This window comes from Tyto alba, unplaced genomic scaffold (assembly GCF_018691265.1).
Source record: "Tyto alba isolate M040663 unplaced genomic scaffold, T.alba_DEE_v4.0 Super-Scaffold_7, whole genome shotgun sequence".
Classification (NCBI taxonomy): Eukaryota; Metazoa; Chordata; class Aves; order Strigiformes; family Tytonidae; genus Tyto; species Tyto alba.
Window position 1 is genome coordinate 29102231 of NW_024881328.1, and position 15334 is coordinate 29117564.

Sequence of the window (15334 nt, forward strand, 5' to 3'; positions counted from 1 at the left end):
GTAATCACTCCCACAAGAGCACTGGCTGTCAGAAGTATAGTTATGGTTAAAAAAACACAGACTTTATTCTTAAATGAGCATTTGAAGTCATCAACAGGGAGCATCTGAACAGGAAGCAAACATGTCTTGAAGAAACCAACAATTTTACTATCTTTTGTTGTCCGTAGTGGGAGAAGAATATAAATGAAGTTTTGAATGTGAAAAATTGAGGAAAAATTTCCATTCAACTTGAATGAAAAATATAATACGAGTTGAGCCTTTAATTCCTTTCCATGCTTTTGAATATATCATTTCAGCTGCTGAAAATTGCATCTTTTCAATCATGTACTGATGCTAGCCTGTGACTGAGAACTTCTCTTAGTTATTTTATCCTGACAGTAATTGAAAGCTGATTAATTTAATTGCAAGCAAGCTTTTATTATGCCATTTTTTCCTTAGTACCTTGTATACATGCTTGGTGTTTGGGGTCACAAAGCAAATAGTGGTGTCTATTTTCTAATTCAGTGCAGAAAAGCTAGTAAAATATACAGGTTTTAACCTTATTAACAGTAATCTAGTTGTCAAAATTGTAGTTTGAAGAGAAAAATAATTATGAAACCTTTTATTTAAAATGGTGTATAGGGCAATGGAGAGACAGCTGTTTCTGGTTTAACAGACAAGTGCCTTAAAGCAAGATCTGTAAAGTTCTGCTATTTGTTCAAAGGTGAGGATGTTTTTCTTTGAAGTTCTGAAACTCCATGGAAATTGTTTATATTTGATTGATCTTAATTAGCAAGCGCCAAAACAAACCTGTTGCAATTTCAGTGTGGAAGGACTTCTTTTAACTGCTCCTTTCTGGATGCATGGTGTACGTCCCAGCACGCAGCGACGCGTGGCCATGGAGTACGCGTGGGAGCCGTGTGCTCGAACACGGTTCTCTGGGTGCCTGCAAGCGGAGAGGCAGCAAAGCTGCTCTGCCTTGGGTTTACGGAGATCATTTGGGGAGGACTGGGAGCCTCTGGAAAATCTAACATTTCATGTGGGAACAGGGGTGGGAGAACACTTGTCTTGTGGGGATTTTTAAATGAAACATCTCATCAGTTTTCTGTATCACAGTGTCCAGTAGTTCCCTGGGGTGAAACGTGCTGCTGCTTTGTACTCAGTCCCCTTCAATCAGTAAGGTCATTGTCTTTATTGGTGTTTACCCACCTTTTTGTGTATGAGGGTTGATCTTAATCGAACGTGTGTGTGTTGTTCTGTGTTGGGGGGAATATAGTCACATAATTTTTACATAATGTTGTTTTACTTTTCTGCAAGCTTTGCAATTGAAATATCAATAAGCTACTGAAAGACCTGTGCCGTAGGACACCAAAGTTAAAATTTGACCGTACTATATCGCCTTGTAATGTTTGCCACTTACAATCAACAAAAATGCTAATAAAATAGAACCGTTCATTGTTGCTGCCTTGTGTTGTGACTATGTCAGTATCAGAAAGGAGGAGTTTAGTAATCAAAAATGACAGATAAGTGCTAAATTCTGATAATTTATTGATTGCCTAGGTATCTGGTAGGTTGTTAATAGAAATTGTAGTAATACTGGGGTAGAAGCATTTTACATGTATGGAAATACATAGATATCTTTCACAGTAAATATTAATGTTATCTAAATAACCTTTAAAAAAGAAGATGCTTGAGGACAGCAAGTGTACAAAACCACAACTGAGCAGTTCTGTGCTCTAGAACTAGCAGTTCTATAAACTACAGTTTACAGATATCTAGAGTAATATTTTGATATGTTTTAAAAAAAAAATAATCAGCTGACCTGCTGAACTCTCAATATTTATAAATATTGAACTGTAAAGAATAAACTAGTGTTGCAAACAATGTTGTTGTTGTTTTCATGATATGTTTGTGGGGGATTTCTTAATGTGTCCAGAAGTTCTTTTCCATCAGAAGAAGTTGGCAGTCTGTTCCAATTAAAGAATTTTCCATACTGAAAATGAGAAGCCAATTGCTACAATTATTTTTGAATAGTTAATTTACATAACCTTAATTATATTCATTCCCTTTGAAAGGGTGAAGCTGATATTTATAATACTTTGATTGATTAGCAGTGTATTTATAATGTTAGAATTGCTGCCGATAAGGTGCTCCTGCAACTGCAGTCCTGAGGAATTCTCTGCCAAATACACATTTTAGAAAAAAAATTACTGTTCATTTCATTGGTGAGGAAAGGCATTGCATCTTTGCTTAACTCCACATGCAGTACTGAAGTATCTCCTTTCCATGCTCTCTAAAAAATGGGAATTTAACTCTAGATCATGTTACTTAATTAATGGTGTGCTCCAAACTGTAAAGAAATAAATTTTCGTGTTTTTTTTTTTTTTAATCTGTCAAAATAGTGCCTAGGTGTAGGCTAGGGAACTGTGGGCTTTTCACTGAAGTCACTCGAAGAATGACAGCAGTAAGAAACTTCCCTGCTTTCAGACGGGGCGTGAGGCCTGTGTGGTTTAGCTTGGGCGAAACCTTCTGGGCCCTGCCCGGGCTGTAGGGCAGGTGTTTGCCGATCTTGGCCCGCACCTCTGCCCTGCCCGCCCTGGCGCGGAGTGTGGCCACCGAGCGCTGGCGTGGGGGCGGTGGCGGGGGTGTCCCTGTCTCCTGACGCTGCTGCGGGAGTTGGGAGGAGAGGAGCTGATGTGTCTCCGTCTGCTGAACCTTCTTGATAGGTGAGTGAAAGTGGCGGCCACTTTAAGACGCAGAACTGATCCAGTCATCAAACCATTTTCAATACTTATATATAATTAAGCAGGTGAAGGCCTGGGGGTTTTATCCACTTCTGGGCACTGTGATTTCTCTATTTCAGTCATTTTGCCCAAACCCCACTCATTTCTGACCAGCTGTCAAGGCAGTTGTTTGCCTTGTAACCTGTTAGCTCTTGGGCAGCGGCACCCAACGCCAGGGCAGGTGCTTTAGGGATCCTCAGTGGAGCAATGACACAACAAAGTTGTTACAATCAAAACTTTATTTTCGGGTCCTCTTACAAAACTAACACCCCAAACCCTTTGCAGATCGGGTTGTTCACTGATGTCCTTAACCCTCTGTAGACCAGGTACTTTGAACACATCAGGCCTAGCCTGAGCGCAGGGCGCACAGGTGCCCGTACAGAACCCCGCCAGCCCCCAGAGGAAGCAGCCAGGCCCGGCACAGGCCTGGTGGCAGCAGCAGCGGCCTTGGCGCCGGTCAGGTCCCCGCCAGGCCGCCCGTAGAAGGCCAAATGTGTACGTGACCAGCTGGGCACGGGCCATGGCGCCTGCCACAGAAGATGGCAGCACCGCGGGTAGGAGAAGGAGCTGGAGCACCAGGCCCAGGAAGCCAGGGAAATTACTGTGGTGTAGCCATAATGCAGTTTGCCTTTCTGGGCTGGCTGATGGGAAAGCTACCATATCATACAGCTGTCAGAAGTCTGTCTGTTAGAATAATTCTATATTACCATTTCTGCTAAAGTTTCATTTTAACTTCAAGGGAGTAAGGAAAACATACAGTGCTTAGAAACCTAAGTATGCGATGATACCGTAATGTATGTGAGCCTGAAAGAGTGGCAGTGCAGGGCCAGATTGCTGCTCTGCTCTGTGCTAGTGACCAGTGGAAAACATTTGAAGAAAACATATAGAAAGAAGATAATTATAACATCGCTGTTCTCCGTGTTTACCTTTCTGGTTTTTACTACTATGTGTTTTGGGGGCTTTTGAGTGTGAGTTAATGCTTGCATGTTTCCGTTGAATTGTTCTTGCTGGTCTTTTCCATCAGTTTTTCTAATTTTGGGGGGAAAATCTCTACTTTTGGCTTTTGCAACATCCTGGGGTAGTAAGCGTAGAGTCTTACAACATAATACAACATATAATATGCTAGGATATGAGACCATGGGGAAACTCAGCTTGGTCCAGTTGAGGAATTTTCTTGTTTATTCCCATCAAATCACAGCTGAGCTCCGTTTACTCTATTCTACATTGCAAATGCTCAAGTGAACTTCGTATCCTACTATTGCCTAAAGTGCTTTCAGTCCTACACTACCTCATATTTCCTTTGCATTAGTAGCAGCCTCTTTCTTAGAAATAACGTTTCCACAGCAAAAGTGAGATTGAGAAAGCAAACATTTGATGGGCAACAGTTGTGGAATTTCTTGAATCGTGATGAACTTCTATAACAACATGAATATGAATAGTCCTTCTAGAAACAAATCGAAGACACCATACCTTGGTGGTGTTTGTTTTCTTTTTTTTTCTCTTGATACTGAAGCAAATTGCTATGATCTGTTGGTGTCTGGCTCTAAGGTAGCCTTTTTGGCTGTATGTAGTTATGGGGCATAGTAACAGCCCAATGATGAATGCAGTGTGAACACCTATGTAGTTTCCCTGTAATGCAGGAATAAGGTACAGTGAGTTGTTTTTGTTACTGGAATTAATCTTTCCCATACACTTTGGACAAATAAAAAAAAAATAACAAATTGTGTGTTGTATGAGCTAGTTGTATGTCTATGTAAAGGAAACAGGCTTCTTATGGAAAAGGAGAGAAAGTTTACTACCTAATTATTTAAGGGGTTTGTGTGTCTCTGAAATATGCATTGGTAAATATGATCTGACACATTTCTAGTAACCAAATTATAAATGAGTGGAAGACCTGAAAATGTCAGTTTCTTCCTTAGAAGCACGTTAGGATTTTTCTTGTTTTTCTTTTCCCTCTCATACATTCAGTTCTTCTCTTAGGCAAGTGAGTTCCTTTAAATGTTTGTCTCTCTGTTTCATCATGCTGCTTATCATAGGATATAATTTTTGACACGTCTTGGAAGTATCAGAGGAGATTTGATGTACTAATATTTTTATATAGAGATTGTGTATGCATACCTTAAAATAACACAGAGAGAGAGAAAGTAGTAAATCAGCCTTTAAGCTTGTTTCTCTGTGTATCTTGATGTTGTCTAACCAGTTGTGTGTGATGTACTCTTTCATGATTAGCTAAGAAAAACTTTAGGATGATACTGGATAGTTCAGAAAAAGTGAAATAAATGAACATGTTAAGATGAAGATAACTTGTACAATGCTTCTTAGGCAAAGTGTTTGTCATTGTATGGCATAAGAACTCCGCTGTGTTAGGTAATGGGGCAGGAAAAGTGTTTGAATTGCTGCTGTTACCTCCTCTGCTCTTGGAGAGGGCTCTGGGGATCAAGTGTCCCCTTGGTTGAGAGCAGTGAGTCTTCCAATTTGTTTAAATTAATTGGAAATTAATTTTTTTGTTTGTTTTCCCAGAACTGTAACACAGTTAACTGTTTTCCTGGAACCATATCCAGTTTCCAGTTTACACCCAGCCACATGTATCTGAGTCACTTGCTGATGAGGCTGTATACACATTATCTGATAGCTTTGTATTAGTAGGGACCAAAAGGAAGATCCTTGTGAAAGGCCAGGTTAACTGAGGCAAAAAAATCTTCTTCTGGTGTTTTTTCGTCATTTTCACATCAACATTCATGTGAGTTTGGACAGTAGACTTTGCAGTCTGTCATTGTTTAATCTTGACCTTCTGGCGGGCCTGGGGCTGTGGAAGAGTCAGTGACTGAGGAAGTTTTCAGAAACAGCGCATCTGGTATAAGCTTGCAGGAGAGAATGAGAGGAGATAATAGACACATGGTGGGTGAAACGTGTGTGTACCTAGCTGGACCAAGAAGCTGTCATCCTTACAGAGGCATAGATTGGGTGACTAGGGATACTTTGCATTCTGTCACTGTGCGGATGTATCATGTCCTTGGAACGCAATTGTTACGTACTTATAAATAAAACATCTACTGGCTCACTCGGTACAGCATCCATAGTTGTGTTACTTTTACACGGTGTATCAGTAGCACTAAAATTTTAAATAATAATAATAATAATATCCTCCACCTCCAAGAATTAAGTGCTGTTCTGTATTTTTAAGCATATTTAGCACTAAATGTTTTGGAACAATGTAGAATGCTCACTAATGGTAGCATGCTAACTCTGAGAAAAGCATGTCAGCACAGGGCAGAGCTGAAGCATATACTTAAGTCATATTGAAGTTAATGTATTTAAACACAAGTGTATGTGCTTTCCTGAATCTCTATGTTTATTGTTAGCTGTTCTGAAATAAGATTGTTATTTTTGTACTGCTAATGAAAGATAAGTTTTACTTTTTTCACACACAAAAAAAAAAAAACAGTGAAGTTTGGGAATACTTTAAATATACAAACTATTATCTTTTGTTTTGATAGCTGATTGCTGTTTATGATGAGCAAGAAACTCACTGTAAGACTGATGGCACCAATGGCAATTTGACAGACAGAAATAGCCCAGACTCTTTTGAGACGGAGGTGGCGGCGCAGCTGGCTGCCTTTCAGCCAATTGGTGGCGAGATTGAAGTGACTCCTTCTGCCCTAAAACTGGGTATGTATGTCTGGATTATTTTCAAATTTTTTTATCAATATATAGTACTTTCTTATTTATTTTTTCTTTTCTGAGTATGTCTGTAGTCTGATTTTATGTGATATAAGTTTTTTTTTTAACACCCCATTGTTTGCCTTGTAATTCAGTGAAGAAAATTGTAATGACAGAAATTGGGCTTTTGAACAATTGATGCTGAAGACTGCAACTGAGCATGGCAAATTTGCACCTGAACCTTGTATCCTGCTGTGTGTTACACCCATCCATACAGCTGGGGTCTCTTTTTTCTCTTTGACTGGGTAGGTTGCTGATAATCCTTCATTGTAATCTTCTGAGAGCAGAAGAGATGAAACATATGCAAAGCGTTTTCAAATAACGAGGTCATTGGAAAAAAAATGCAGCATTTTTGTTGAGGAACTTGGGTTCAACGATTGTAAAACTGCTGTCTGCAAATACTTTTACTGATTACCTTGCCCTGTTTTGGGGCTGGGGAAAGGAGATGCTGGTTGCAAACAGTTCAGCTCTTCACAGAAGTTGCACAGCAGGGTCTGTTTGCCTATCTGACGTTCAGGTGAGCAAACTGTGATTAGGAGAGGCTTCTACTTAATTCCCTCTTCTATCAGAGGGTACCATGTGAAGTGCTGATAATCTGGTCCTCTGTGTTGTTTTGGTGTGCCTGGAAGGCCGAGAGTTCAGACACTGGTCTCCAATTATAAAGAGCTAGAGTCTTGTACGTTGAACACAAAGCAGTCTGAAATACTTTATTGAGAGCAGGCTAAGCTGTCACTTAGATACTAGATACAGAAGCTTTCAAAAACAGAGTGAAGGTGAATCTTCTTACTGTTTGCCTGTAGAGCTGTAGTGCAGTGACAGCATTTAGCAAATGAATAATGCTCAGGAGAGCCTTCTCTGCATTCCATCAGAGCTCATCGCCCGGTTCGCCCCATGGCAGTCTCCTAACAGTGTGCAATAAAATTTCTGAGTGTAAGCAGGTGGGGTAAGGTTAGAAATGCTACCTCTAGTTGTTCAACTCTCATGCAGTCGTCTTATTATGACTTCAGAAATTGAATGTTCACTTGTTTGTTTAATTATGTTTTCAAGGAAAGGGGTGATTAACAAGAACAATGAGCTAAAATAACATTTCTGTATAAAGCTCACTGGATGAGGCTATGCAACTTCTAATAGAACTCTGTGCTCATTTTTGTGCCTGATGTAGAAAATGTTGAAATTCAAGCTGTATGGAAATATTTAGATTCAAATTTCTGCTTTAATGGATCACTTCTGTTTTTTCTGTATTCTAGAATATAGAAAAATGTTTTTCTGTATTTAATGACACACAGGAATTTTTCTTACCTAAAAATCTTGGGAAGAGACTTATTCTTGCCATAACTTGTATGCATTTGAGCTGTGGTTTTGGTAAGCATGAGGTACGGAAAAGTTTGTGGCTAAAGGTTCAATGGTTTGCCACTTGATTTATTCCATATTTTTAAATAACGCTTGTGTAAACACATTTTAGCTTGTTTCAGAAGGTAGAGATTTTCTCCATATAATTCTGAGCCATATTTAAAAAAAATAATAATAATTCAGAGTGGTTTGTCTAGCATACTGTTGTACATAAATTGAGGGTTGGAGATAAGAGTATTTCAGCCTCATGGAGTTTTATGTAAAACAGTTAAATGCTGGAGCTCTTGAACTCACCAGTAAGCTACTAGATAGTTCAATTTTCATAGCATTTATGGAATCCTTCTACTATAGAGTGTAAAGGAGATGAAATGTAACATGAGAAGAGCAGCCAATTAGGGTTCTATTTCATTTTCAGTGCGATACTAATATATATTTGAAGTTAAAATGGGTGTTTGCTTCTTAAAGTAGAGAAAATAAATATAGTGTGTTTGTCTCAACAGTTTTCTTTTAGATTGTTTTATTTTAAAAGGTAAATGAAAGATTTTCCACCCGTCAGTCCTATAAACCCAATCAGCAAACTGAAATGGCATTGTTTTCTCTTCTGGATTTTTACATCACGGATTACAGTTCTTTAGACTTAATTTTTGCCTTTAACTTTCCTTTACAATTCCCTGGACCTTAAATTATGTCCCAATTCCCACTAGAGGCAAATTGAAAAGTAAACGAAGAAATAGAAGGACAATTTGGTTTCATCAATATCATTGATGCATGAACCACAGTATTCTGGCTCCCCCTCTAATTCCTGAATCGACTTACATTTTCTAGCAGAAATAAATAATAATAACAACTTTAAAAAGCTGTTCTTGTTTTGGGAGCAAGGATGTGATTAAATAAATACGTAGAGAGCAAGTGTTGCTTTCCATGGTAGAGCCATGCTTGAAGAGATGTCACGTGCTTACCTTTTAGAGTATTTTTTTCAGAATGCCTTTAGGAATGAAATGCAGGGAACCCGTTGTTATATAAATTGTCAGATTATGGAACAATTTTGCTTGTTAACTTTGGTTGGATGTTTTGTATTCTATGAAACCAAATCCACAGTTTTATGTAGAAACAGTGTCCATTTAGTGATCTGCTCAGAGAATACTTAGAGCTTGATGCTTAATAAGCACATGAAACTAAACACAGTTGTTCTCAAACATGAGAGAATTGGTAGTGATTTTAATAAAGGCACTTGAGATATTGCCTTCAAACTTTTTTCTTTTTTATAAATTGTGTATTTGACCCAGTTAAATTAATCATATGTTATACCTAGTCTTCAGGCCTTTACTGGGTAGACAGAGATGGTGATGATAGGGGAAATATTTTTTTTAATTGTATGGTTACCTCTTTCAGGTTTTTTTGTGGTTGTTACTCTTTAGAATACTGATCAGCTTGACTGTCTGAAATCATAGTTTTCACATTATGTAGTTAGTTACCCTTATTTCCCTTTATCACCTGTAAATTTGAAAGAGAGCCAGAATACAAGCAGTCTTGTATTTGACTTGAAAGCTAAAAGTACCTTTTATCTTACATTGCTTCCACATACTGGCAAAATTTTAGAGCAAAAGTAATTTTGTCATTTAACTTATTATCGAGTTACTTTCTTAATGCTTGACATATGTAGCCTTAAAACTGTTCAAGAAATTATTCAGCTATTTGTTTTCTTTTCCCTGAAGTTAATGCATCTCTAGTTTTAAAGCTAACTCTGTTCTCAAACAGGTGAAATTGTGGGCTCTTACATTTAAGAAAAATGCAGGAAGACTTTAACTGTTTATGAACATGGTATCTGCTATGTCCCTAACATAAGGTGAGGTGAAAATACACTTAAGAGCATCCCTCCTCCCTGTGCAGAGCTAGATTACCAGGTGGTGTTGCTGACACTGTCTGAATTCAGACTGCAAAGTAAGCAACACCTGATAGTTTCTTACAGCTGAAAAAGCTTTACTGAAGTTTCTGATGCTCAGGGCTGAAATTACTGAGGGAAACATAGTCATTCACTTCTGCTTAGGTAAATAGATCTCAATTTGGTAGTGGGTTTTGTGTCCTAGTATTTTCCTGTTAAGCATGATTACCGAAATGGTGACATGATGAAGTAGTTGTTCCTCCACAATTTATTTTTTCTATACTCAGGAGATGTAATACTTACCTACTGAATGATAATGTCACAGGTACTTTTGCACACCAAATGACCATAGTTTTTGGAGAAGTACCAGTGCTGTCTTCATTCTTGTTTGGGTAGGCTGGACAAGCAATGCTGCATCTCAGTAGAAACCTCAGCAAAACCTGAAGAGGGGGAAGGGGCATCACTTATGTTATTTCTATTCAGGCTAGATCTTACTAGTATCTTGTCTTTTTTGGTTTAGAGGACAGGAGAGTACTGAAAGCAGATTCTGCAGAGGGGCCTTGGGTTCAATATCACTTTCAGTTCACGTTCTATTTTTCATCCACAATTCAAGTTTAGTGCAAAAGAATATCAAGGCTAACAGAGATTTGTTAATTGTACTCATTTTCTTCTATCAAAATTAAAAAGAAAAAAGAACTTTTAATACTGAAAATCTTGGTGTACATGTTTAAGTTGGCAATGAAATGTCAAAAAAAAAAATCCCCTTTTGACAGAAAATGTGACTGGGTAAAGAATACATTTCATGCTACAATACAAATGGTAATAAAGGAGCTGTTAAATATATAGTACAAAATTTAGAGAAACACACAACCATTTAGTGTGTCCAATCAGCAGTTTGAAACAGTGAAGAAATGATCTACTGATTTTGGCATTTCATTAAGTAGAGAACACTGAGACACTTTTGCTGAACTGGCAGCACAGAGAGCTTGTCTTTCTTGTGAGACTCTTTCTTGGGAGCAGAACTTCCCAGAGTACACTAGTGATGTGAACATTGCAATAATTTTCAAAGAATGGTACACTCAACTAAATGCCAATTATCTGATTTACAGTTGAAAAATTGAATGGAGGTAAACTTCAACATCTCTAACCCCCAATACTGTCATAAATTCTTCATTGCCATGTTTTACATTGTTTCTTGTGTATAAAACTGGATAGACAAAACCTTACAATGAACAGTGAAATCACAATATGTTGAATACTCTTTAGCTGCATGACTTTAGGCCATGGGGAATGTAAGGTGGTAACCTACACCCAAGTGAAAGAGTTTATCTTAAAACTGTGTCAGAGGTGGCCTTCTGGCTGGCTGACTCCTCAGCCCTTCTCCTGCCTGGCATAAAGGCTATTGTATGTTAAGCACCACTTCAGAGCTAGAGTATGCTTAGAAGACCAAACTTAGCTGTTTCACTGGAGCCTGACCATGACTGACAATGAGGTATTTTCCCATTGTTTCCACAAGACCTTGATGCTTTCTGGGATTAGATGTCATCTCTAATGATGTTTCATTTCTGGTCTGTATTGTTCTTGGACCTCCTTTCGTCTGAGCTTACATAATCAGACAAAATTATTTGGAATGGATAAATTGAGATGCAGTAACATTTCTTTAAAGTTGGTATGTCAAAGTAATTTAAGAAACACTTATTTCCTTTATTCTGCACAGGTGGTGGGTTTTGCTTTCAATTCAAAAGCCATTGAGGTGAATACATTTTGCATAGTCACTGTTGTTGATCATTTATCTTTATAGCAGCAAAATGTATTATGTTGGATTTTTTGGCAAAATGTGTGCGAGTATTATTAATTGATGCACTAACTATTAAACTAACAAGTATTTGGAATGGTGAAACATTTGGATGTGCTTGTATATAGGTGGTAGAGTAATTACTGGGTCAACTAGCACTGTTTTCTCTTGGCATTGGTTTTAGATGTGTATTTTGTTTGGTTGGTTTGGTTTGGTTTTTGAGTATATCATGTCCTAATTTTTCTCTCTGACCAGAGATGGTAGCTGTGAAGACTTTGCAGAGTAGGGACTTACCTTTTCAGACCTTGTTGACTGATTGTCTTTATTCCCTGTTCCAAACTGCTGTTTCATTGCTGATGTATGATTAAACAGTCACTCTCTCATCTTGAAGATAGCTTTCCTGGGTTAGTGGATGACATTCTTGTATAGCGTGTTAAGATCTTTAGAGAGCCCATGATGGATGGGTTTATGTATATTAGAGATGCTAACAATATGTGTAAATAGTGTGCTTCTTCATAGACCACTAGTCTATAAGGAATGCTTTGTGTGATCAGTAGCTTCAACTGCAAGCTAGCTATTTCTGCAGGGCGTAAGACATAGTCACTTAAGAAATGTTCCACATTCTCTTAAAAAGCACTAGTGTGTTGTTATAACATTTCAAGTATGTAATATGCTTTTTGTATATAATAGGTCCTTTGGTTTTAGTAGGAGAATTTTCAATTTTTTGATAAGGCTTTTCAGTTAATGTTTGTAGTTTTGTTGGCCCTCATAAGCCATCTTGTAATTTTCTGTGTACCCGTAAGCGTGTTACTGGTCCTTCTGGTTTCCTTTTGCATCTAATAGTTAGTTCAGTGTTTCTTTCTAGTGGTTTTCCCTGCATGGTAGTGAAACAGGAAAGGCAGAGTAAGAGGTTTAGCCTTTTGGATTTTTTTTGTGATGTTAGTTTGCTTTTTCCTTTTCAGTCCATATGGGCAGGAAGGAGAACACAAATTTATAGAGGATCTATTTCATGGACATGCCATTCTGAGCTTGGAAATGCCTTAATGACTGGCTCAGTGTTTTATTTGCTTTATTTGATAGATGATTGTTGAGTGTATACAAACTTAGTCATTGCTTTTCTCTTGCTCCTCTCTATGGTGTTAAGGAGTCATAATTTTGCCTCAAGGAAGACAGACAGTGTTCAGTGATACTTGTCACTTCTGAATACTAAGGTAAGGAAAAATGTAAGGTAAGTGTAGGTATCTCCGTGGAGAGTTTTTTTGTTGTCATTTCAATTATTCTTGCCTCTTTTTCCCTTTCTTTTGGAATCGGGTTGAAGGTTTCTGAAGCTGGTTTCTGACTATAAGCATTATGGGAAGCAGATACAATTAGGTTACCTTGATTTTTGGCTATTACAGTAAAATTTAGCTTCTTAATGAATTTATGCCTTTATTAGTGTTTAGTTAAAACTGAGGCTAGATAAAGAAATAATTGCTTATAACAGTTATTGATAGCACATTGCAAAGTTCTCTTGTAAACTACAGTGTCTTCTCTCTTTGGAAGCTTTCACTGCCTCCTTCCTTTGGAAGCTTTCACTTCTAAGTGGGGCAAGTGTCTTGTTTTTCTCAATGAAGGGTCTTTGGTATGGCAAAATTTGCATGCTTTGGCTTTATAGCAAATCTCTGAGAACAAGATTTTCTTCTTTTATATATACATGTACACAAACAGCCCCACCCCATCTGATCAATGTTCTAGTCAAGTGGAAGACTTGGGGGCAAATGATCATTGGAACGGCTGATAATAGTCTCTCCTAAAATAAGATTACAAATGGCAATGATAGTTGAAGCTCAAGCTATATTGAGGCACTTGTGCTGTTGAACAGTCAGTTCTTTCAGTTTTGGACATTATATGTAGCATCTTCGCAGTGGACGTTTGTTTCCTGAGATTGCTACCTGGGAGTGCTCCAACCCTTAATAGGTCTAGTACAGGATAATAACAGTACTAGCCTAGAAAGTTTTGATTTTCCGTTTTGATGTAGTAGTTGTGGCCATGTCTTTTTAACATTTGGGAGAGGATACTTGCAGTCTTATGGAATTTCCTTGAAGGTGTTTCAGGGGCTTTAGATAGAGAGTATACTTAATCAGCTTGATATATTCTTGTGGTTTTGGGCTTGCTCTAGCTTAAATTGTCCTTCATGGGGTTGTTCAGAACATTTATTTAGTTTGAACTGGCCACATGTGTTTGGGTTGCTAAGTCAGTCAACAGTGATGCTTCCATTGGCAGTCTTAGTTTGAAATCCAAGGGAATTGAAGGCAAGGTTCTTCCAGGAGTTTTTGGAAATTTCTCCCCTGATAGGCCTGACAGTGTTGAAATTGTTACCTCCAGGGTACGGATGTCGTCTGTTTCTGTCTGACTTCAGAGCTCCAAAAGAATTCCTTCTCTTTCTCATCTGCTTTGAAGTGGAAGTATTGTAAGTAGGCTTGAGGGCATTTTCAAAACAGGTTTTTGGTTAGTCCTCTTTCAAATTGATGTTGAGATACTATGGTTATACAGACAGAATATTTTTGAATACAGAGGAAACTACATGATTATGATTTTTTTAAAAGTTTTGAAAACATATAAACCGAAACCATTTAATAAACAAAATGTTGCTAATGCTTGTATACATCATACATGCTGTGTCAGAGTAAGTAGGAAAGACACTTTTTCTTACATAAAAACTATCCTGTTCATCTTAATCTTACAATGTCAGTTTATTGGCTGAGCATTCCAATCTTTGTCAGTACATTGAGTATACAACATGCATATAATAATTCTCTCCTGTATAAATCAGGGAAAATTAGCATTTTGAAATTGGGAAATTTCAAAAGAAATGCTTTATAGGAACGCATGCTGCCTTCTGTGGTTTGAGACAATACTGCTTATTTTCTTAAGCAAATATGACTTTATTCTCTTTCTCTGTACTGGAAGACGACTCTTATAGTAGTGATATCAAATGTTGTTCTGTGCTTTTTGTCATAGGTGTTGTGAAGATGACACTGTATTTGATAGATTTTTCTCCTCTGCAGCTTTCAGTTTAATCTGCTTTTAAAGAATTCTGATGATCAATTAAAGTCTCCTTGTGTTCCTGAAACAAATGGTTTCTGTTCTCAGGCAAGCTAAAGGTTTTGAAGATAACTTTTCATTTCAGTCAGAGTGCAGTCTTGGTATATTTTGACCCCATGACTTAAGCTTGGTATTACTTAGTTGTCCTTGATTCATGGAAATGAGCTTTGCACCAGCACAGCTGAAGTTTATCTCTGTATTGCAGCAAAAGAATACAGTAATGCTTTCTGTAAAGATATGTATAAAAAAAATTTCCACATGTTCCTCTGTCTTTGAGTTGCCCATTTAGTAAACAAGTCAGTCTTTTGTTCCTTTCCCCATACCCCAGAATTTAGTAGTAACATAGGTAATAAATTTGTGTGCATAGTTGGTTACCTGAGAACCCGATTTCTTTTTAATAGACCCCCTGCCTCTGATTTCACCAAAAATTTTCTCATCAATTTTCCCCCTTTTCCCTTTGCACTTGGTTTAATATGCCTTACTTCTGGGCAAGAGAGTATCCCCATGAAAATATGTTACATAGGGGGAAAAATATTTTTCTATCACAAGTTATACATTTTCCTGCAATAGTTCTCTAGCTGAGATGTTAATTTCCAGCCTTATATTGTGTCAGGGAAGGTTTTGGGGCAGGTGATGAATGGGACTTAGAATGGTGGAATAAATTCTATTACAAAAGTCTATGCTGCTTTTTGACACACTTTATTCAATGTTAATGTTTTTCCTCAGATTTTTGTCTGTCTT

The 15334-nt window shown here is 37.7% G+C and overlaps 1 protein-coding gene across 3 annotated transcripts in view; it reads left to right on the forward strand.

Moving 5' to 3' along the window:
* PARD3B (par-3 family cell polarity regulator beta) overlaps positions 1 to 15334 on the forward strand; it is a 432753-nt gene that overhangs the window by 130852 nt on the left and 286567 nt on the right. For all 3 annotated transcript variants that reach the window (XM_042783978.1, XM_042783979.1, XM_042783980.1), the window contains exon 3: positions 6260 to 6431. In XM_042783978.1, coding sequence (XP_042639912.1) covers positions 6260 to 6431 — 172 coding nt within the window. The remainder of the gene's footprint in view (positions 1 to 6259; positions 6432 to 15334) is intronic.